This window comes from Nomascus leucogenys, chromosome 3, assembly GCF_006542625.1.
Source record: "Nomascus leucogenys isolate Asia chromosome 3, Asia_NLE_v1, whole genome shotgun sequence".
Taxonomy (NCBI): Eukaryota; Metazoa; Chordata; class Mammalia; order Primates; family Hylobatidae; genus Nomascus; species Nomascus leucogenys.
The window spans coordinates 10,470,682-10,492,697 of record NC_044383.1 but is presented as its reverse complement, the minus strand read 5'-3'; the positions used below and the strand labels follow the sequence as shown (position 1 = coordinate 10,492,697).

Below are 22,016 nucleotides of genomic sequence, written 5' to 3'. Positions count from 1 at the left end.
CATCAAAGAGAAGAAATTTTGATCTTAAAAAGCAACATTATTACAGCTGTATAATGCTTTGATTAAAGTTAGTAGAGTTTTTTTCTAACACATTATCTTATGTTTGCTTTGCATGCATTCGTTCATATCTTTCTGACCTCGAGACTACATGGTCTTTGAGGGTAGAGACCAGCCTATTCATCTTTATTAATTTCAATTGTTTATTCACTATAGATTTATTTAGCATGTTCTCCATGCCAGGCCTTGTGTTCACAGTGTAGTTAGGGAACGAGTATTCAGCAATGGTGAGTTCTTCAGAGCAGGAGACATGCCTCAGTCACTTTCCTGCCTCTCTCAGTACTTAATGTGGCAAATGGAATAGACAGCATGGATGGTGACTGTAAGTTTAATTGAACTGAATGTATTTTGCAAAAATAATCAGAATCTCTGAGTTCCACATAAAAAGCCAAATTCCTAGAACAGTGATACTTGCATAGAAACAGACAAATTCACTGATGGAACAAAACAGAAAAGCCAGAAATAGACCCATGCATGTATGCAGATTTGATGTATGATAGAAATGGCATTACAGATCACTGAGTGGGAATATTCTTTCTATGTGAGAAAATAATGAAACTGTATTCCTACCTCACACCATACACAGAAAATAGATGTCAGATGTAAAGACATGATCTTAAAAGCAAAACTTTAAAGATTTTAGGAGAAAACAGAGAATATCTTTATAACCCCACGGTAAGAAAGGTTTTTGTAAACAGACACGAAAAGGACTAATCCTAAAGATAAGATGGGTGGTAAGATTGGTAGGTTTTATTCCTTGAAATATGCCATAAAGTGAAAAGATAAATCACAGGGGAGAAGATATTGACTCTGCACATAGGTTTGTGGGTGTTTAACTTACTATTATGCTTCATAGCCTACATATACGGAACATCATCTCTTTTTGTACATACGAAATTATTGTGTGTATCACGTATTTCAGAAAGAGAAAGAGAAGAATCTGTAGGGTATTAACAAACAGTGCTGTTTTTCTCCAGCTTGTCCCTCTCTTTTGTTTAGGAAAGGCCATTCCTGGGATTCGTGTGTGATTGCCTTAATCAAGGTTCACTGTCTTAATATTCATCACACATTATTATAATTATTTGTCTGTTCTCCCTGCTGCACTATATATTATAAATCATGAGAACAAGGAACCCTTGTTCCTTTTAATATATTATAATATATTACACTGGCTGTAATATTCAGTGTGCTGCCTCCATCACTCAGGGCGGTGCCTGCCATCTCAGAGGTGCCCAATAACTATCTGGGTGGATGGATAGGTTAGGCATGAGAAACATTTCAGTTTGTAGTAAACATCTGTGCCTGTTATTTGCAGGAAATTGTTTATAAATGTTAATGTTTGTATTGTGGCTCACTAAGTTAACTGTTGTTTCTTTCATTGGCAAACATTTAGTGTGGACCTAATCACCCTCTAAAATTTCAGGGTGGTAGTAATTGGTGCTTCAAATATTCTTTATTGCTTTGTAGCTAACATTTTTAATGCCTAGAAGCCATATGCAAAATCAAAATTTTCTTAATTCAAGCAAATAAAGAATATATTCAAAGTTTTGCTGTGCCAGGATTTCATTTAAGCTCAATTTTGATCAAAAGAGAGTTGAAATAATTATTAAATATAACAGTCAAGTTTTTAAACCTAACTTTGTGATACTTTACTATTTGAATCTTGACAATCATGAAGAATTACATGAACTTTGAAGTTTTTCTAGGAAGAGAGGATTTAACAATACTTATAGTGTCACATTTCATTTTAGATTACTCATTTTAAAGTATTTAAAAGACGTGAATGTAAATTTCCCTTGGGGTATATTTTGAGTCTGTCAGTGTTGTGTATCTAGGCAGGACTTTGAGGTTGAGGTGCTTTTTTGAAATAATAATTCTCTAACTTGGTCCTGACTGTTACAGGGCCTCCAACACCAAGTGGCTCACGTGGCCACCCAGCTGGAAGCTGCAAGATTACTAACATACAATGCTGCTAGGCTTTTAGAAGCTGGAAAGCCATTCATAAAAGAAGCATCAATGGCCAAATACTATGCATCAGAGGTAAAAAAAAAAAAAAAAAAAAAAAAAAGGAAAAAGTAATTCAGCCTTCTTTTTTTTTTTCAGATATATACTTATTAACATTTTCTCTTGGGAATGTTGATTGTACTTTGGTTGTTTTTCAAGTTACGATAACATGGACTTTTATTTCTTATAATAGAAAAGCAAAAAAGGAAAACTGCCATAGGAAAACACTTGAATTCTGTGAGGTCTCAGTGTTTCATTGAGTAGCCCAGCTCAGCTAGACCACCCATCTCAAACTGCCATAGGAAAACCTTCAGTTCTGTGAGGTCTCGATGTTTCGTGAGTAGCCCAGCTCAGACAGACCACCCATCTCAAATCCATGGCTGAGCCTCCTCTGAATGAGGGTGTCATGCCTATGGTGTCAAGTTCGGGCAAAGTGAATGCCGTGGAAGATGATGGGTCCATCATATGAACAAATCAGGTTTAAAACACCGAGAAAAGATTGTCTAAAACTTTCTACTCATACATTTGCTTTTTAGAGCTAACACATTAGACTGTGGCTGGAGAATTTAGGCAAATCATTGGGCAGCTGTTTCGCAGCCTCAGCGGTATCTTATTCATTCCATGGCTTTAAATTCTCATTTAACCTCTCCAGCCCGTAAATTTAAATATCCTGCCTCAACTTCTTTCTGAATTCCAGGCAAACATGTCCAACTTCTGCTTCACCATTGGAACCTGAGCATCATCTTGACCCCCTGCTTTCCCTCACCCCCCACATTGAGTCCAGCATCATTTCCTATGATTCTACCCCCAAAAGATTCCTTGAATGGTGTGTTTGTCTCCCTCTCCACTGCCATCTCTGTACTTCAGTCACCTCGCTGCCCTCCTGGTCCCTGGTGCTTCCTCCCATCCAGCCTCTCTCCTTTTTCAAAGTGGCGGTGAGGCCATGCCACCTTCCAGCTTTAACCCTTTAGTGTCTTCTCACAACAAATGGAACTCTATCCGTACTAGATTCCAATTGCTGCTATAACAAATTAGCAAAAAGTCAGGGACCTAAAACAATGCAATTTCATTTTCTGTCACTTCTAGAGGTCAGAAATCTGAAATGGGTCTCACTGGAATACAGGGGCTGCCTTTCTGCAGTTCTGGTTGACAGTTGTTTCCAGCTTCTAAGAGCTGCTCACATTCCTTGACTCGTAGCCCCTTCCTCCATTTTCAAAGCCAACAATATAGCATGTTCAGATCTCTCTCTGTCTCTGCTTCTTGTCTCCGTGGTCACATCACCTTCCATGACTAACTCTCCTGCCTCCTCCTTTTCCTTATAAGGACTCCTGTGATTATATCACAGCCACCCAGATAATTCAGTATAATCTCTTCATCTCATGTCCTTATCCACATCTGCAGAGTCCCTATTGCCATGGAAGGCAGCCTATTCACAGCTCTGAGGGCTAGGATGTGGACGTCCTTGAGGGGCCATTCTGCAGGGTCTCTCGCTCCTCCATTCTCTTTTCATACTTCACCCCGATCCTAGCCCACTGGCTGTCTCAGGGGCTGGAAGTTGAAGAGTTCATTCTCCCCTTGGAGTCTTTCCACATGTTGGTCCTCAGCTTGGAATGTCCCCTAGCTCATCTGTTAGGCCCCCAGTAAGCATTTCCTGAATAAATGATATCTCTCAGCACGGAGATTCACGTGAACAATGCTCTAATTTCTTAAGAAAATGGGGATTCTGTGAATTAATAGGATGTTTTACAGAAATAGTATGGAGAATGGGACTGAAGAGACAATGCTAGTTTAGAGGATAACTTTAGTCCTTCCAGTGCCACTAACAGTGAATCCATGTTGCTGAAAACGTTACCCAGAAGTGTTTATCATGTGTAAGTTATGTGGTTTCAGTGTGTGATTTGCGCTTGCTTTTGGTAGATTGCAGGACAAACAACGAGTAAATGTATCGAGTGGATGGGGGGAGTAGGCTACACCAAAGATTACCCTGTGGAGAAGTACTTCCGAGATGCAAAGATTGGTAAATAGATATTTTTTTTTACATTTTATTTTGTTTTATTTGCCTCTGTAGGTATTTTGGCTGTTTTATTTGTCGATTTTATCCTAGGCAAAAGCAATTTTAATTTCTTCAGTATATGTTTAGTGGCTCTCTTTATGTGGCTGGATTTTTTTCTTACCTTGTCCTTCAAAAAAAATTGTTCTATATTTTTTAAAAATATCAAATTGCCTTTTTAAGTGCCTCAACAGGCTTTTTAGTAAAACTGCCACAAATAACAGTCTGAGCTTATGCATCAATTGTTGAAGAATCAAAATATTCAACTTTTGATTACACTTTAGTCGGTTTAATACTGATCCTGTACATCGAGAAACCAAATGGAAAATTGTCATCTCTTAGTCAAAATTACTCTGTGAAATAGTACCATATTCAGGGGACATCAAGTGATGTGACTAGTAACTGTTTTATAGCAAGCGCAGAGGTGATGTTTATAGATCTTGTCTTAACCATGTGCCAACTCCTCATTGTTCCTTCTGCTTCCTTTTGCTTAAGGTACGATATATGAAGGAGCTTCCAACATCCAGTTGAACACCATTGCAAAGCATATCGACGCAGAATACTGATGTCTAGAGGAGTGGGACCCCTCCCTGGTGTCACTGCTGTAAAATTTTAAACTGTTAAGTCTTGTTGGGAGTAAGTGCCTTGCATGGGAATAAACTTCCACAGCATTCAAATATTTTATTGAAGCCCTTAGTCAAAGTCTGGGGGTTGGCCTTTTTGGTTTTCTCTTTTCAGGCTGTTTAACTTAGGCACAGGAGATCCACTTTTAAACTTGGGAAATAAGCACCTGCATTTTTTTCCAAAACTGTTTTTAAAGCTCTATACATATTTTTAATTTGAGACAGAGTCTCACTCTGTCACCCAGGCTAGAGTGCAGTGGCGTGATCGCAGCTCACTGCAGCCTCGACCTCATGGGTTCCAGTGATTCTCATGCCTCATCCTCCCAAGTAGCTGGAACTACAGGTGTGCACCACCATGCCTGGCTCATTTTTGTGTTTTTAGTAGAGATGGGGTTTTACCATATTGCCCAGGCTGGTCTTCTGGCTTCAAGATATCGCCCACCTTGGCCTCCCAAAGTGCTGGGATTACAGGGATGAGCTACCGTGCCTGGCTGGATATTTACATTATCATTCTAGTTTCAGAGTATACAGAAGTTTCATCCCATCATTTGGAAAAATAAAGGCATCTGAAGTACAACATTACTTATAGAAATAGTTTATATTCCTATTAAATCTTAATCTTGTAGCATCAGAGAAATATTTGTTACATAGTAGGCAATTTTTATCCAATACTTTTTAGATTCAACTCTAAGTTGCAAATGAAGTCAAAACTGATGAAAATTTATTTAGAAAAATCTAAAAATTCTGGTTTTAAATATGAGAATCAGTGGAAAATAAGGGTATAATTTTCTAGGTCATATAATTGAAGAAAATATTATTTTAACAATGTAAAGCAATATGATTTGTTACTATAATTAACCTGTATAAAGGATACATTTTATGGTGGTTTCAGTAGGTCATTTTAAAAACCAATATGCATTAGTTTTCAAGTATAAGGTTTAAGTAATTTGATTTAATAATCAGAAAATATTCAATACAATGTTGGATATCCTGTCATGCACTATTTTTCAGTTGACAATTTCTGTATTTTAATTGAATACTGTTTCTTCAGTCATGGTTATTGCACTTTATCCTGAATAATAATTCAGAAATTGGGTTTTGGTTCAGTGATTCTCAAGAGAAAGATCTCTTGCCCATTAAGAAGTGTATCAAAATCTCATAAGGAATGAGGGAGAGAAGGGGGCTGTAGAGTTTGAAAAAGCATATTCAATATTAAAATAATTTTATATTTGGGAAGGCAAAAATGAATCTATTGTTTTGCAATATAGGTTATAAACAGGCAAAATGCAATAAAATATATATCTGGTTGTATTTGTCTGTTTTCGCGCTGCTGATAAAGACATACCCGATACCGGGAAGAAAAAGAAGTTTAATTGGACTTACAGTTCCACATGACTGGGGAGGCCTCAGAATCATGGTGGGAGGCAAAAAGCACTTCTTACATGGTGGCAGCAAGAGAAAATGAGAAAGAAGCAAAAGTGGAAACCCCTAATAAACCTATCAGATCTTGTAAGACTTACTATCACGAGAATAGCATGGGAAAGACTGGCCCCCATGATTCAATTACCTCCCCCAGGTCCCTCCCACAACACATGGGAATTCTGAGAGATACCATTTAAGTTGAGATTTCTGTGGGGACACAGCCAAACCATATCATTCTACCCCTGGCCCCTCCAAATCTCATGTCCTCACATTTCAAAACCAATCATGCCTTCCCAACAGTCCCCCAAAGTCTTAACTCATTTCAGCATTAACCCAAAAGTCCGCAGTCCAAAGTTTCATCTGAGACAAGGCAAGTCCCTTCCACTTATGAACCTGTAAAATCAAAAGTAAACTAGTTACTTCCTAGATACAATGGGGGTACAGGTATTGGGTAAATACAGCCATTCCAAATGGGAGAAATTGGCCAAAACAAAAGGGGTAACAGGGCGCATGCAAGTCCAGAATTCAGCAGGGCAGTCAAATTTTAAAGCTCCAAAATGATCACCTTTGACTCCACGTCTCACATCCAGATTATGCTGATGCAAGAGGTAGATTCCCATGGTCTTGGGCAGCTCCGCCCCTGTGGCTTTGCAGGGTACAGCCTCTCTCCTGGCTGCTTTCATGGGCTAGCATCGGGTGTCTGTGGCTTTTTCAGGTGCACAGTGCAAGTTGTCCATGGATCTACCATCCTGGGGTCTGGAAGACAGTGGCCCTCTTCTCACAGCACCACTAGGTGGTGCCCCAGTAGGGACACTGTGTGGGGGCTCCGACCCCACATTTCCCTTCTGCACTGCCCTAGAAGAGGTTCTCCATGAGGGCCCCACCCCTGCAGCAAACTTCTGTCTGGGCATCCGGGCATTTCCATACATCTTCTGAAATCTAGGCAGAGGTTCCCAAACCCCAGTTCTTGACTTCTGTGCACCCACATGCTCAACACCACTTGGGAGCTGTCAAGGCTTGAGGCTTCCACCCTCTGAAGCCACAGCCCAAGCTGTACATTGGCCCCTTTCAGCCACAGCTGGAGCAGCTGGGACACAGGGCACCAAGTCCCTAGACTGCACATAGCATGGGAACCCTGGGCCCAGCCCATGAAACCACTTTTTCCTCCTGGGCTCCAGGTCTGTGATGGGAGGGCCTGCCAGGAAGTTCTCTCACATGGCCCGGAGACATTTTCCCAATGGTCTTGGGGATTAACATTAGGCTTCTTGCTACTTATGCAAATTTCTGCAGCCAGCTTGAATTTCTCCCCAGAAAATGGATTTTTCTTTTCTATTGGGTAGTCAGGCTGCAAATTTTCCAAACTTTTATGCTCTGCTTCCCTTATAAAACTGAATGCCTTTAACAGCACCCAAGTTGTCTCTGGAATGCTTTGCTGCTTAGAAATTTCTTCCACCAGATACCCTAAATCATCTCTCTCAAGTTCAAAGTTCCACAAATCTCTAAGGCAAGGGCAAGATGCTGCCAGTCTCTTTGCTAAAATATAACAAGAGTCACCTTTGCTCCAGTTCCCAACAAGTTTTTCATCTCCATCTGAGACCACCTCAGCCTGAATTTTATTGTCAATATTGCTATCAGCATTTTGGGCAAAGCCATTCAACAAGTATCTAGGAAGTTCTGGACTTTCCCACATTTTCCTGTCTTCTTCTGAGCCCTTAAAACTGTTCCAACCTCTGCCTGTTACCCAGTTCCAAAGTTGCTTTCATATTTTTGGCTATCTTTTCAGCAATGCCCCACTCTCCTGTTAGCAGTTTACTGTATTAGTCTGTTTTCATGCTGCTGATAAAGACATTCCTCAAGATTGTGAAGAAAAAGAGGTTTAATTGGACTTACAGTTCCACATGGCTGGGAAGGCCTCAGAATCATGGTGGGAGGCGAAAAGCACTTCTTACATGGTGGTGGCAAGAGAAAATGAAGAAGAAGCAAAAGTGGAAACCCCTGATAAACCCATCAGATCTCATGAGACTTACTATCATGAGAATAGCACAGGAAAGACTGGCCCCCATGATTCAATTACCTCCCCCTGGGAATTCCAGAAGATAAATTCAAGTTGCAATTTCAGTGGGGACACAGCCAAACCATATCACTGGTAATGCCACTTCTTCAGTATTAGGGATTCTCAGAAGAGACCCCCTCTGTGGCCTGAGTCCCCTCAGGAGGAAGGTGGACAACAGAGAAATGAGAGTTTTGATATTTTCTGAAAGAGGAACATGTGTTAGAGATGAAAAATGTTCCAAGTCTCATGTAGTTGCTTAGAATAATCATTACTGTTACATGAGAAACATTTTAGTACTTTAATGAAAGGATAATGTTTATTTTAAAAACCTGACTTTTCCAGAGTAATTTTGCTTTGCACATTCAGGTTTATTGAAGTGGACTAATTTCTATAATGCAAATCAGAGTTAAATATTAAAAATTGTGTAAATACAATTGACATAAGAATTACATTAAAATATTAGGAAGAAACAAGGACAGATTTAGGATTTAGACCTTGAATCCAAAGAGATGAAGCCTACTTGACTTTCAAATGGAGAGATGATGAAAACCCACTCATTCAGTCTTTTGGAACAAAAAGACAGTCACTGATAAGAGTAGGAGATGGATGAAATGCCCTACAGGGACCTTGGACATCTTTAATTTCTGTGATTATGTGAAAGAGGTGGACTTTACAGATAATGGAGCAGAAGCCAACATTAGTAAAAGGGATCACAACTTCTCCCCATAGAATTAGAAACATGTGAAAGTACAATAAACTTCTTGTTCAAATTACCAGCATCAGAGAGCTTCCCATTTGCATCTGGACCTTGAATTTATATTTATTGATCAAGTTCTAATTTGTATGTATATTTTGTGCATATTCACAAATAACAGTTAAAATTAATTATGTATTATAGTTAATATATGCACCTACCTTCTTCTGTTAGTGAATCAGTAAATGTGTTATTTTGTCACTTTTCCAAAGAGAATGTTGTAGGTTTTCCCTGTAGTTCTTCCTTTATAGCTTTTCTTCTGATAACCATGACTTCAGGAGCTTTAAACTATCTTATCTTGCATTTGTGTCTGGTGGAGAACTAGCCATTAGCCTCCTGAAGTCTGCCATCATTGTTAATTTGAGGACGGGGCTGTCTTGGGGCTCAGAAGGTAAAGAATTGTTTGAGCAGATGTGTGTGGGCGGCACTGGATTCCACCCAACTGCCAAGTTAGTATTGTTAGAGATTTCATTTTACAACACAAAAATAAGCCTGTGTCAAAGATTTTAAAATCATGGAAAGTTAAACCTAGAAAGACCTTAGAGAACCAGCCAACCAACTCTCTCATTTTAAAAGTGAAGGATTCATAGCACAGATTACTTGCCTAAGATCATCCAAGAACAAAGACAAGAATCCAAATGTACTTGGGGACAAGAATTAGTCCCCAAATTCAGTGTTCTTCCTAGTATTAAACATTGCCCCTTTCAACAAATTTTGGATTTCATTCTTGTTATATTTCAGTACTCTTGTTGATTTATTTTAGGTTTAACTGATAAAGAATAAACATTTCAGAAGTGTTAGGATTAATCACTGTCATCGCTTATGTATATGAATTACTTGCCAAAGACACTGGCTCTCCTCAGCTGTAACCAGCATGTCAAATGTGAAGATTATTGTGTGGGATCCTTTGGTTTCATTGTTGTGATGTATTTTATAAATGTACTAGTTATATCCTTGTTTATGTATTTTTGCTGATCTTTCATAAAGCAGAATGGTACATATTGGATTGTTTTAATGGTATATATTGGATTGTATTCGATGTTACAAAACCAATATTCTATGGAGAATGAAAAAAACAAAGGACTAAATTAACTGGAGATTTTTGGTACTCTTATAAAGCAAAATTGTTTGTTATACATACAGATGAAATAAGAAAATAATGTAATCTTTCTGTGAGATATATACATCTTTGTTTACCAAACCAATAGCTTGCCTCTCATATAAGCCAATTTTGTTTGTTTTCAGAGAAGAGGTCTTATAATGTAGACTAAGTTTAAATTCATGATACTAAAGAAAATGTTGCCAGAGGACCCTTTTTTTTAAATGGCAAAATAAGCAGCTCTTCAGTAGAGAGTTCACCTCTTTTGAGCACATCCTCGCTGTACAGATATTATCTGGCTGATATGTATGCCTGTGCTTTATAGTATTACTTTTAGAAAATGTATATTATTGCACTTTTTACTCAGTGGTACACTGTAGCCTAAGGCTATAGGAAATTTCAACTTATCTTCTCCCCATTATCCTCTACATCATTTTAGAAATCTAGGTATTAGTCCCTTTTTTTTTTTCCTTTGTCATTCAGCAACATGTAGTGAGTGGTCGCTATATCCAAGGTGCTGTGGACTGTGAGCCACCATACAAAGATGAATAAGAACAGCTCCTTGTTTAAATGTGCGCCCATTCAGGTGTCTTTTCTATTCATCACAGAAAGATTGAGTAGAAAGCTACCAAGGTCACCCCATAAAGAAATATTTCTTTACATCCATTAGAATGATAACAGTAAGCGCTGACATCTCTTGAGCTCCTACCATGTGCTAGCCATGATTCTAGACTCTTGACACATATTAACTCACAACAGCCCTATGAGGGAGGTGCTCTTGGTTATCTCATTTTATAGGCAAGGAGACTGAGGCATAGAGGGATTAGATAAGATGCTTATTGGTAGATGGCAGAAATGGAACTCGAACTCCAGCAGTCTGGCTGATGAAGGCCCTCCTGGATTTATTCTTTTGGGTCTAAGTCTTGCTTCAGGAGCCTTCCAGTAAAATACCACCAACAACTAGTCCGTTATTCATTAATAATTCTTCATGAATGAGTTTCAGATACTTTGAGGCAGAGAAACTAGCTGAGAATGACACCTTCGAGAGAAACAGGTGTGGTGGAAACGTGTGTTTGGAGAGAAGGCCTGGGAGAGTAGGTAAAGCAATGGGAAGATGCAGTTAGAAGGATGAGAAAAGCACTGAAAAGAAAACTAAGGAAATACCAAATAATCTCACTCTAGAGTTTTGCCTGGGATTGGCTATGTGCCATGTTTGACTCTTGATCTTAAAAAGATAAAAATAAGTAATTTCTTGAGCCCAGGAAATTTGAGACCAGCCTGGGCAATGTGGTGAGACAGGTTTTCTATACAAAAACACAAAAATTAGCCAGGCATGGCAGCACATACCTGTAGCCTCTGCTACTCGGAGGCTGAGGTGAGAGGATCGCCTGAGTCTGGGAAGTCGAGGTTACATTTAGCTGTAATTGCATTCCAGCCTGGGAGACAGAGTGAGATCCTGTCTCAAGAAAAAAAGAAAAAGAAAGGAAAAAGAAAAAGTAAAGACTCAAAGTTACCCTAGGGTGGGGAGAATGACCAAAAACCATGATAGAAATCTGAGTGGTGGCTACGCAATTATTTGTACAGATAGCTCACAATATAAGGAAAAAACCTTATTTTTTTAAAGAAATCAAGGTAAGTAGAAATTAAGACGGGAAGATAGGCAAACAGTAGTATTTGTAGTTGCAAATAGGTTAAACTCAGATGTTCAGATGGTGCAAACAAAAAATTTAAATCCCAGCTACATAAAGTTAGAAACACCTAAAACAAAACAGCACAGCAAAGTTGAAATAAAGAGATGGAAAAAGACCATACAAATGCTACAAAAAGGAAAGCAGGAATAGCAATGTTGATATCTAACAAACGGAATTAAAGGCAAAAATAATTTTAAAGGATATCTCATAAAAAGGAAGAGTTCACCAAAAAAGTCCAGCAGTCACAAACTTTATGTTCCTAACAACATAACTGAGAACTACATAGAGCAAAGCGAATAGAAATACAATGAAAAAAATTGACAAAGCCATAATCATAGTTGCTGACTTAGAAATTACCAATTCCAGTAGAAGGTAAGAACAGATGTAGAGGATTTGGGTGGCGTAATTAACAGGTTTGATAAAGAGAGAGAACTTTTTTGTTTCTTTTCAAATGCAAATGAATGATCATTAGAATTTTGTCTCAAAGAACATTTCTACAAATTCCAAAAAGATAAATTTTACAGGCGGCACTCACTATACACAATGATAAGTAAATATATAAACAAAAAAGGTAGGATATAAAAAAGCTAACCATGCCGGGCATGGTGGCTCATGCCTGTAATCCCAGCACTTTGGGAGGCTGAGGTGGGCGGATCGCCTGAGGTCAGGAGTTCGAGACCAGTCTTACCAACATGGTGAAACCCCGTCTCTACTAAAAATACAAAAATTAGCTGGGCGTGGTGGCGTGCCCCTGTAATCCCACTAGCTACTCGGGAGGCTAAGGCAGAAGAACCTGGAGGCGGAGGTTGCAGTGAGCCAAGATCGCACCACTGCATTCCAGCCTGGGCGACCGAACGAGACTCCATCTCAAAAACAAACAAAAAACTAACCCTAGACTTTAAATTACCTGGATTAATTAATAAATAAAAATATAAAATACAAATTGTTGGCCAAGCACGGTGGCTCACACCTGTAATCCAAGCACTTTGGGAGGCCAATGTGGGTGGATCTTTTGAGATCATGAGTTTGAGACCAGCCTGGGTGGTGAAACCCTGACTCTCCTAAGTAAAATACAAAAATTAGCCAGGGGTGGTGGCTCATGCCTGTAATCCAGGCTACTCAGGAGGCTGAGGCGGGAGGATTGCTCGACCCTGGGAGGCAAAGGTTGCAGTGAGTTGAGATCACACCACTGCACTCCAGCTTGAATGAAAGAGCCAGACTCCATCTCAAAAACAAACGAACAACAAAACCAATGTTGACAACGATATAACAAGCCCAGGTCTCTCGAATCTTCAGTGCTTTTGGGAGGGGGTACAAGAAGCCATGTCAGGGACATCCAGGGCAGCATGGTTTGTAGTAGTGAAAAGTTAGAAATGGCCGAGTAGGAGAATAAATAGGTAAATCATCGAAAATGCACACAAAAGCCATTTAAAACAAATAAGGAAGATCCGTGTATGGAGATGAAATCATCAAGTCATATTGTTTAAGGAGATAATAAGTCACGCAGCATTTGTGCAGAACAATACAAAGCTACATATATTTCTGTAAATACAAATGTGTATAAATTCTTAGAAAAAAATCTTGGAAATTAGCCAGGCACAGTGGTGCACACCTGTAGTCCTAGCTACTCCAGAGGCTAAGGCAGGAGGATCACTTGAGCCAAGGAGTTCAAGGCTGCAGTGAGCTATGATCATGCCACTACTCTCTAGCCTGGGCAAGAGAGTGAGACCTCATCTCTTAAAATAAAATAAAATAAAAAATAAAAAAGTGGAAAGTATACTGCCACACCAATAATCGCATTTAACTCTGGGGGCCTGTGCTGACACTGGAGGTCATTAGCATCATCTATACTATTTGAATTTTTATATTAGGAATATATTCGTGTATTACTTGTGTGATAGGAAATATAAAATTAAAACAACCTACTGGCTACTGATATCTTTTACTTTTGTGCATCATTCTCCCTTTAACTGATTTTTCTGCTTTTCTCAAATAGCCACAGTGAAATAGGCAGCTCTATTCAGCCTCACGGAGGACTAGACTCTGACACAGAGAGCACAGAAAAGAGATCTGAAACCTATGAAGGTTTGACCTCCCTAGGTAAATGGCACTGTTCAGGTTTAAATGCTTGTCCTAAGCAAAGCAAAGTATGGCTTGCTTTGCCAAGCAGAACTTCACAGAGAGGGCTTTTTGCTTTCAGGTACAAATTGGGCCATTTGCACTGGCTTGGGATTGGGATCTTGTCTTTAGTTGTGATTTGATTTTCTATGATTTGACCCAGGGTATTCAAATGTAATATTTCCTTGAACATGAATCATTTGTATTAAGGAAAAAGGAAAAATTCAAAACTTCTATTCAAGTCAAAGGACACAGGTCCTTTGTTTAAATTGGATGGACAAAGTATGGCCCATGGGCCAAATCCAAGCCACTGCCTATTTTCGTTATGGCCTAGAAGCTAAGAATGTGTTTTTATGTTTTAAATGTTATATAGGTATGTACAGTATCCTCAATTTTGCCACTTTCCCACAAAGCCTAAAATGTTTACTCTCTAGCACCTTTAGGAAAAAGTTTGCCAACCCCTGATTAAATGATTGCCTCTAAATCAAATTTTGACTGAAAAGGTTGGTCAGTCTGTCTTGATGTCATACCGAAAGAAGAGAAAGAGAGAAAGCTTCCCCTAGGAACTTGAGTCATTATTCTCTCTTGATTTCCTTTGTAGACTTTCTAGCCCTATGGGCTCCCTCCTATAACCTACAAACATGATTGTCTTCCCTTACCCGCAGTTTCAGTTACCTGCATCACTGTGATCTGAAAATATTAAACAAAAAACTCCAGAAGCAAACAATATATAAGTTTTAAATTGCACACCTTTCTGAGTAGCATGATGAAATCTTGCACAATTCTGCTCCATCCCGCTAAGAACATGAATCATCCCTTTGTCCAGCGTATCCACGTTGTCTGCTCTACCCACTTCTTGGTCATCAGCATTGTCTGCTCTTGACATCCCGCCATCTTCATTGTCATGCTTGGTGATCTAGGATCACACAGAGCAGAGGCTCCACCTTCTGAGACGTTGTTGGAAGGTTGATAGTGGCCGAATGCTGCATCACAGTGCCTACGCCATTCACACAACTTCATCCTCTCCCACACACATTTTACCATCTCACATCGTCACAAGAAGGGTGAGTATGACAATGAGACAGTGAGAAAGAGAGAGACCACATTCATATAACTTTTCTTACAGCCTTCTCTCTCTCTTGTTTCGGTATAACATCAAGACAGACTGACCAACATTTTCAGTCAAAATTTGATTTAGAGGCAATCATTTAATCAGGGGTTGGCAAACTTTTTCCTAAAGGTGCTAGAGAGTAAACATTTTAGGCTTTGTGGGAAAGTGGCAAAATTCAGGATACTGTACATACCTATATAACCTAAATATTGTTATGATTGCTCCATTTTATTATTATTGTTAATCTCTTTCTGTGTCTAACTTATAAATTAAACTTTATCATATGTACAGTAAAAAATACGGTATATGTAAGGTTCAGCTCTAACTGCAGTGTCAGGCATCCACTGGGGATCTTGGAACATATCACCAATGAATGGATAAAGGGGGGACAACTTTATGTTCATGTCTTCCCACCCTAAAAAGTCAATTTCCTGTGAGCCACTGCTCCACAGTGCTGAAAAGATGGATAGTGGTCACTCTACAGCAGTTCCTCATCCTCATTACTCCTTGATCCCTTTTTACCTGGTGTTCATTTTGTCAGTGAGTTTAAACAATGTTCTCAAAAGCCATCTTTTTACCTTTAATTGGTGGCCTATTATATTTGTCCCAATTTATATAGTTTCAGACACCCCTTGTCTTCCTACAGGCTCTTTGCTCCTTTGACAAAGCACCTCCTCTTTTTCACTGACTCTTCGTTGGCTTCTTTGGCCTTAAATGGAAATTTTTTATCAAGACTCTGCTATTGTGCCTCTTCATTCTCTATACAATTGGTTCTAAACCTCACTATGCTTTTAGAATAACTCCAAGAGACCTCAAAGTGCACACTGTTGAATACCATTCCCAGAGTGTCCCAGTCCTTGGATATAGTGTTTATTTTTAGATCTGTCTAGCAGGCTTTGGAAATTAATATTTATTTATTTATTTGTTTATTTATTTTTGAGATGGAGTCTCACTCTGTCACCCAGGCTGGAGTGCAGTGGCGCGATCTCGACTCACTGCAGCCTCCACCTCCCAGGTTCAAGCAATTCTCCTGCCTCAGCCTCCTGAGTAGCTGGGATTACAGGTGCCCACCACCACATCTGGCTAATTTTTGTATTTTTAGTAGAGATGGAGTTTCACCATGTTGGTCAGACTGGTCTCGAACTCCTGACCTCGTGATCCACCTGCCTCAGCCTCCCAAAGTGTTGGGATTATAGGTGTGAGCCACCGCACCTGGCTGGCTTTGGAAATTTATGTCTAAAATGCAGGTGAAGGATGAGAGTAGGAGACAGAGATCAGGAAGACTTACATAAGTCTGGTGGTATAAAAGTCAGATGAAGTACTCAGGAAGGACTGGCCATCTCCTGGGCTTTCCGCCCCCAGATCACTTGAGATGTCTGTAGAAAGGCACATTTCCCGACCTATGAGTCTTATCTTTGGGGCTGGGGCCTAGGAATCTGCATATTTAGTAACCTGCCAAGGGATTTTCATTGCACACTAAGACTTGAGTAGTTGCTCAAAATGATTCCATCCCCAAAGTCCACGTTCCTTTCCAACTTCTCCCCAGCACCCCAGTCCAGCAGGACCAACGAGGTAAACCCCAAGCTCCCTAGAGCTAAGCTCCCTAGGTGGCTAAGACCCACCTGCTTAGCGAAGACGCAGAAGGCGAGCAGGCGGGCCCCTTTCCTCCATCCTCCTGAGGTCAGAGGTCCTTGCGGATCCCCATTCACTCTCCCAGTGTGAGGCAGAGAAGCCACGCACCAACTGTTCTCCGAGTTTGGTGGAACCAAAAGCAATTTAGGGCAATGTGTTCACAATTCTCCACCCCAAAATAGGAGCCTCCGTGGGGCTTGCTTTAATGAGATTTTACTTTATGAGTTCAAGAGTTAATGAAGAAACTGCTGATAAGATAAATCACCTTAGGTGCGGTGTTTTGAAATCTAACCAGTTCTCTTAGAAATGCATTTTTTTTCCTTTTGGATGCAAACTAATGATGAAGTCATAGCAGGGATGTAAGTTTTGGTGCCTTTGGAGGGTCAGGAAGTCTGAAGGGAGAACATCTGGCTGAGTGGACAGCTCTTCGAGCCTTACCTTATTTTACATTCTGTCTATAACAGAAATCCATCGCTGTAAAATGTACACACAGTTCCTTTATGCATTAATACTCCATTGTACCAACCCTATTGATTTTTCCGAGAGACAAAGGCTAAGGATATGTTTATTGATTGTTGCTCAGTGCATTTTAAGTGTATTTTGTACTAAAGAGCATTTTGAGACTGAAACAAACTTTCCCTTAACCAAGGGGCAAGTTGAAATTTTAATTAAATGTTATTAAATATTTTTTGTAAAAAACAAGACTATTCACAATTCTACATTCAATGTCCATCAGCTAATGTAGAGAATTACAATCACGTGCCATGCATGTTACAACTAGACCTACGTAGTTAATATAATGTAGGAGTAATGAGAATCACTAATATTGCAAAATGTTGCTCACGCTCCATGTGAAACTGTTGGAAAGACAAGACAATTCATGGAACTTCTGGAACTGACCATTGGAACACAAAGAGACAGAAGGAGGGAAGAGAAGCCAAAACCCTGAAGAGCTTTGGTGGAATTACCTAATTTGGGGTAAAATAGAAAGAACCTTCTCTTTCTCCAGCCCCTTTCTGGAGCAGCCTCCAAAAAGGCTGAGAGTAGATGCTGAGAAAACATATCTGTCAGACGGATGGCCAGATAGGAAGCCCTGTTTGGTTAGTGCTTTTTCTTTAAAGAGTAGCTGCTTAATAACTATTTCTCTTTTCGTTTACTCATTGTCTTTATTCGAGTGGGGGCAGCTAAGATTTGCTTGGGGACATTAAAACATCATTTGGAAAATCAACCTTTGGTATTTGCCAGCTCATATTAGTGGGTTTGCAGTTTGATAAACCACTTGCATAGAGGGGATGCCATCCTTGTCTCAGGTACCTCATGTGGCTTGAAACGGTGTCCACACTGGAAGAAGACATGTCCTTCATCAAGGGCATCCATGAAAATCAATGAGTGGTCCAAAACAATTCATAAGGAGGGTGAATCAGTTTAACTCCAAATGTGGTTTCAGAGTGGAGTGTGGCACCCGGGTCCCAGTCACCAGTGGGCCGCCACCACTGGTTCCACCTCCAAAGTAATTTTTAAATCTGTCCATTCTTTCTCCTCCACTAACACCATAGTCTAATCTAAGGTATGACTTCTCACTCAGAACAGCACAAAAGCCTCTTAACTTACTCCCAGCTTCCACTGTTCCCACTGTTTGATCCACTTTCTAGCTAACATCCTGAGACATTCTTTCAAATGTAAGTTGGATTACACTCCTTTTCCATGATTTCTCTAGAAATGTGCTGTTCAATACAATGGCCACCAGCCAGCCATGTGTGTCTATTTAAATTTTTTTTTGGTCTTTTGCTATTTTATTTGGAAGATTATTGCATATATATTCATAATGAGAGTCTTCTATTCTTCTTCTTTATGCTTTTAATCAGATGTTGGTTTTGTATTTCTTTATAAAATGATTTGAGAAATTATCTATATTTTTATGATTTCAAATACCTATCTAAATTTAAATGATTTAAAATTTTAAAAAATGAACAATCCTTTCCTTGGTTATACTAGCCAAGTTTCAAGTGCTCATTAGTCATGTGTGGCCAGTGGTGACCATGTTGGGCAGCACAGACATCTAGCATTTTTGTTGTACCTGAAAGTTCTGTCCGTCTGTACTGCTCTTGAAGATGCAACAGTTTCTCCCTCAAAGTAGCAGGTGGTTCCCAGAGCTCCTGACCGTATGGTCTCTAAGAACTTTGGGCTTTGAAGGAGTATGGCAAGCTTAATTTGGGGAGCTATTACTTTTTTTCTCTTTTCTCTTCTCCCTATTCAAGCAGGCTCCAACGATTCGTGCCTCCATTGAGGTTGGTGGCAGCACCTCTGACTTTTGTCTAAAAGTCTAAATCCATAGAGAAGGACAAGGTTTGAAAAGAAAGGGGGAAATCAAGTCCAATGTGAAGAATAAGGCTTGAAGAGAGAAGAATTTTCCCCAAATTAAAGAGAAATTTCCCTAGGTTGGGGAAAGAGAGAGAGAGATGATCACGTCCCATAAGTAGCCTAGACTAGCACCCCAAGGAAGTGCGTCAGAGGGCAAGAGGTAATGGCATGGGGGACACCAGGAAGCCTCGCGAAAGATGCTGGACCTCAGGCACATCCTAAAGAAAGCATAGAAGCTGGCCTGAAGGAAGCACCCGGGCCAGGAGAAGGGACCTCTCTCTCAAGGAGGTAAGGAGCATAGGAGGTGATGGAAGCTCAAGAGGCTCACTGGTAGGGGAAAGTCTGCATTGAGCCTGTTCAACACCATGGCCCTGGGCAAGACCCCAGAACCCAGATAGAACTCCTGGGGAAAACAGCCCTCACAGAGTTAGGTATTCCATGGAATTATTGGGTCGAGGGCTCAGAGTTGGTGCCACACTGATTGAAGGTGTAAAAGGATGTAGGGTGTGATTTTTACTCTTTCACAGAACTAGAGCTAGAGTCCAGAGCTGCTTATGGATCAGGTGGCCATAGTTTTAGTATCCCTGGACAGTCCCAGCATGTTATTCTTAAGATTTGCTTGCTACCCCTTTATTCTGTATAGAAGGCATCTGAGCCCAGAGAGGCAAAGGCCCTTGCTCCCAAGTTCCCACAGCAGATGACTAAGAGCTTAGGCATTGACATCAGACTGCTGGAGTTTGGCTGTCTGCTCCACCACTTCTTAAGTGTACAACCTGCAGTGTGTGTCTCATGGCTGCCATGACAAAATACCTTACACTGGGCAACTTAAAACCAACAGAAATATATTGCTTACAGTTCTGGAGGCTGGGAAGTCCAAGGTGTGGGGAGATAGGAATCTATCTGGTGGGGCTCACTCTGCTTCATAGATGCTACCTTTTCACTGTGTCCTCCCATGGCAAAGGGGCCCACAAGCTCCCTCAGACTTCTTTTCTAAAGACACTAATCCCATTGATGAGGGTGGATTCCTCACTGAGGCTCCACCTCTTACTACCGCCACAGTGGGAATTAGGTTTCAACATATGGATTTGGGAGGAGAGGGACACAAACATTCTGACCAAGATTGTGGTTATTTGACCTCTGTAAGGTTTTGTTTCCTTAGGGGTGAATGGGGCATGATCATGACACTAATGCCCACTTTGAAAGGCTGCTGTAAGGTATAAGTTACACAGTGTGTATGAACCTCAGCAGACTACTGAGCTGTTCCATAAATTACCAGCTGGGACCACAGGCTGGCTCTCCTGGCTCCTCATTCAACATTCCTGTCTCATAATAAAGTCAAAGCAACTGCTAATGAGCAGATCAGAAAGTAAAGTTGTAAAACTTCTCAAGTCCCACTTTTTCTCAAATTACAGCAACTCCTTTAGCCAAGGGTAAAATACCCTGACCCACTTGGTTAGAGGTTTGCCATCAAGGCCACTGCCACATCTAGCTGTGCAGCCAGCAGAAAATGCGAAACCGTCCAAGCACTTTGGCTTCCACTCCAAGATGATCTGCATGACATTTGGGTCAATCAGTCTAGAGATAATGATTCCTGCTGCAGAGCTGTGTGTGTCCAATCACACACAAAAAATAAGGGTTCCCAACTGATTTTTGTGAACTGGTTTCATTTTCTCAGAAAGCATTTCAGGTCAACCGGTGAAGCTAGGGTACTGAGAGGAGGTGGCGTGTCTCCACCTAATTTTGCCCAGGAATGTCTGGCTCCCACTCTGCTCTGTGGAATAAAATTGGAATCATCAAGCCCTTTGAGGAATTACAAGGACATTTTAAAGCAGGACTTTTAATGCAGGGGAATAAGCATAGAGCATCTGCCTGGAGGAGATAGACACATACACACACACACACACACACACACAAATACACATACAAACACATACACACACATACACATACATACACATATACACACGTGTACACACACGCATACACACACACATGCACACATGCATACACACATACATACACACATGCATACATATACATATATATTCACATAGGTTTTTCTTTCCAGAAAAAGTTTCTCACAGCAACACAGTGACAGTTAGGAATCTGTGAGTACTCTTTTCCTGGGCTATTTTTCCACCTCAATGTGTGAACTTCATTTATAATATCCTCAAAATTAAAGCATAAAGAAACCTAAATGAATAGTTAAAGGGGTAATTAAAAATAGGCAACTGTCCTTGTTTCTCTCGTAAACTGGTTGATTTATGCCTTGTTGTGGTTTTTTTTTTTTGAGAACACAAAACTATTAATTTATGTGTGAAAAGAACAGTGAATTAATCCTAAAGAGCCCTGCAGCCTTTAAAGACCTGAATCATATGTTGAGCTCATTTAAAACTTGCATAGGAAATTAAGGTAGAATAAAGCCCTTTAATTTGAAAAGTGCATCTATAGTTGCCATCCCTAGGATATCTGCAGGGTCATTATTCAGAAAGGTTAAGGAGGACTTTATTTTTTTATATTCACTATGTATTTCCCAGTTACAGCTCACCATGGTGCATTTCAACTTATAAAGAGAAGGAGATAAAAGCGGGGGAGGGGAGCTTTTTATTCCCTTTCCACTTAATTTCCTTGCCGCCAGGCCAGTCCCAGCTTAATGAATGTAATTGCTACCTTTGATGAAAATACTATTATCAAGATCACACATTACATTGGAAAACAGTTTTTCTTTAAACACAGCTACTGCAGTCTCTAATTATGCATGTAACAAGTGTCTCCCAAACAAAAGAGCATGTTGTCTACAATTGCTAGGAATTGGAGCAAGGCAAATTTGAACAAAGGACAGATTAGATTTGCTCCCCGCTCCACAAAGCCCGTCCCTCTGATTAATTTCCTGCAAAAACTAAAACAATTCTCTTAAAAGGCATTCGCCCCCTTCTTCAGAATGATCCATATGCCATTTGGGTCTTTCTATAGGATGATAATGGCCCCTGATTTGAACCCGTGTTAGAAAATAAGAAAGGGCTTTTATGAACTTCCTCTTT

The 22,016-nt window shown here is 40.1% G+C and overlaps 1 protein-coding gene across 1 annotated transcript in view; it reads left to right on the top strand.

The window, feature by feature from the left end:
- ACADSB (acyl-CoA dehydrogenase short/branched chain) overlaps positions 1-6,047 on the top strand; it is a 46,140-nt gene extending 40,093 nt beyond the window's left edge. Inside the window, exons 9-11 of the mRNA XM_003255053.3 lie at positions 1,960-2,097; positions 3,979-4,078; positions 4,607-6,047. Of these exons, the coding sequence (XP_003255101.1) occupies positions 1,960-2,097; positions 3,979-4,078; positions 4,607-4,677 (309 nt within the window). The 3' untranslated portion in view covers positions 4,678-6,047. The remainder of the gene's footprint in view (positions 1-1,959; positions 2,098-3,978; positions 4,079-4,606) is intronic.
- The last annotated feature ends 15,969 nt before the right edge of the window (positions 6,048-22,016 follow it).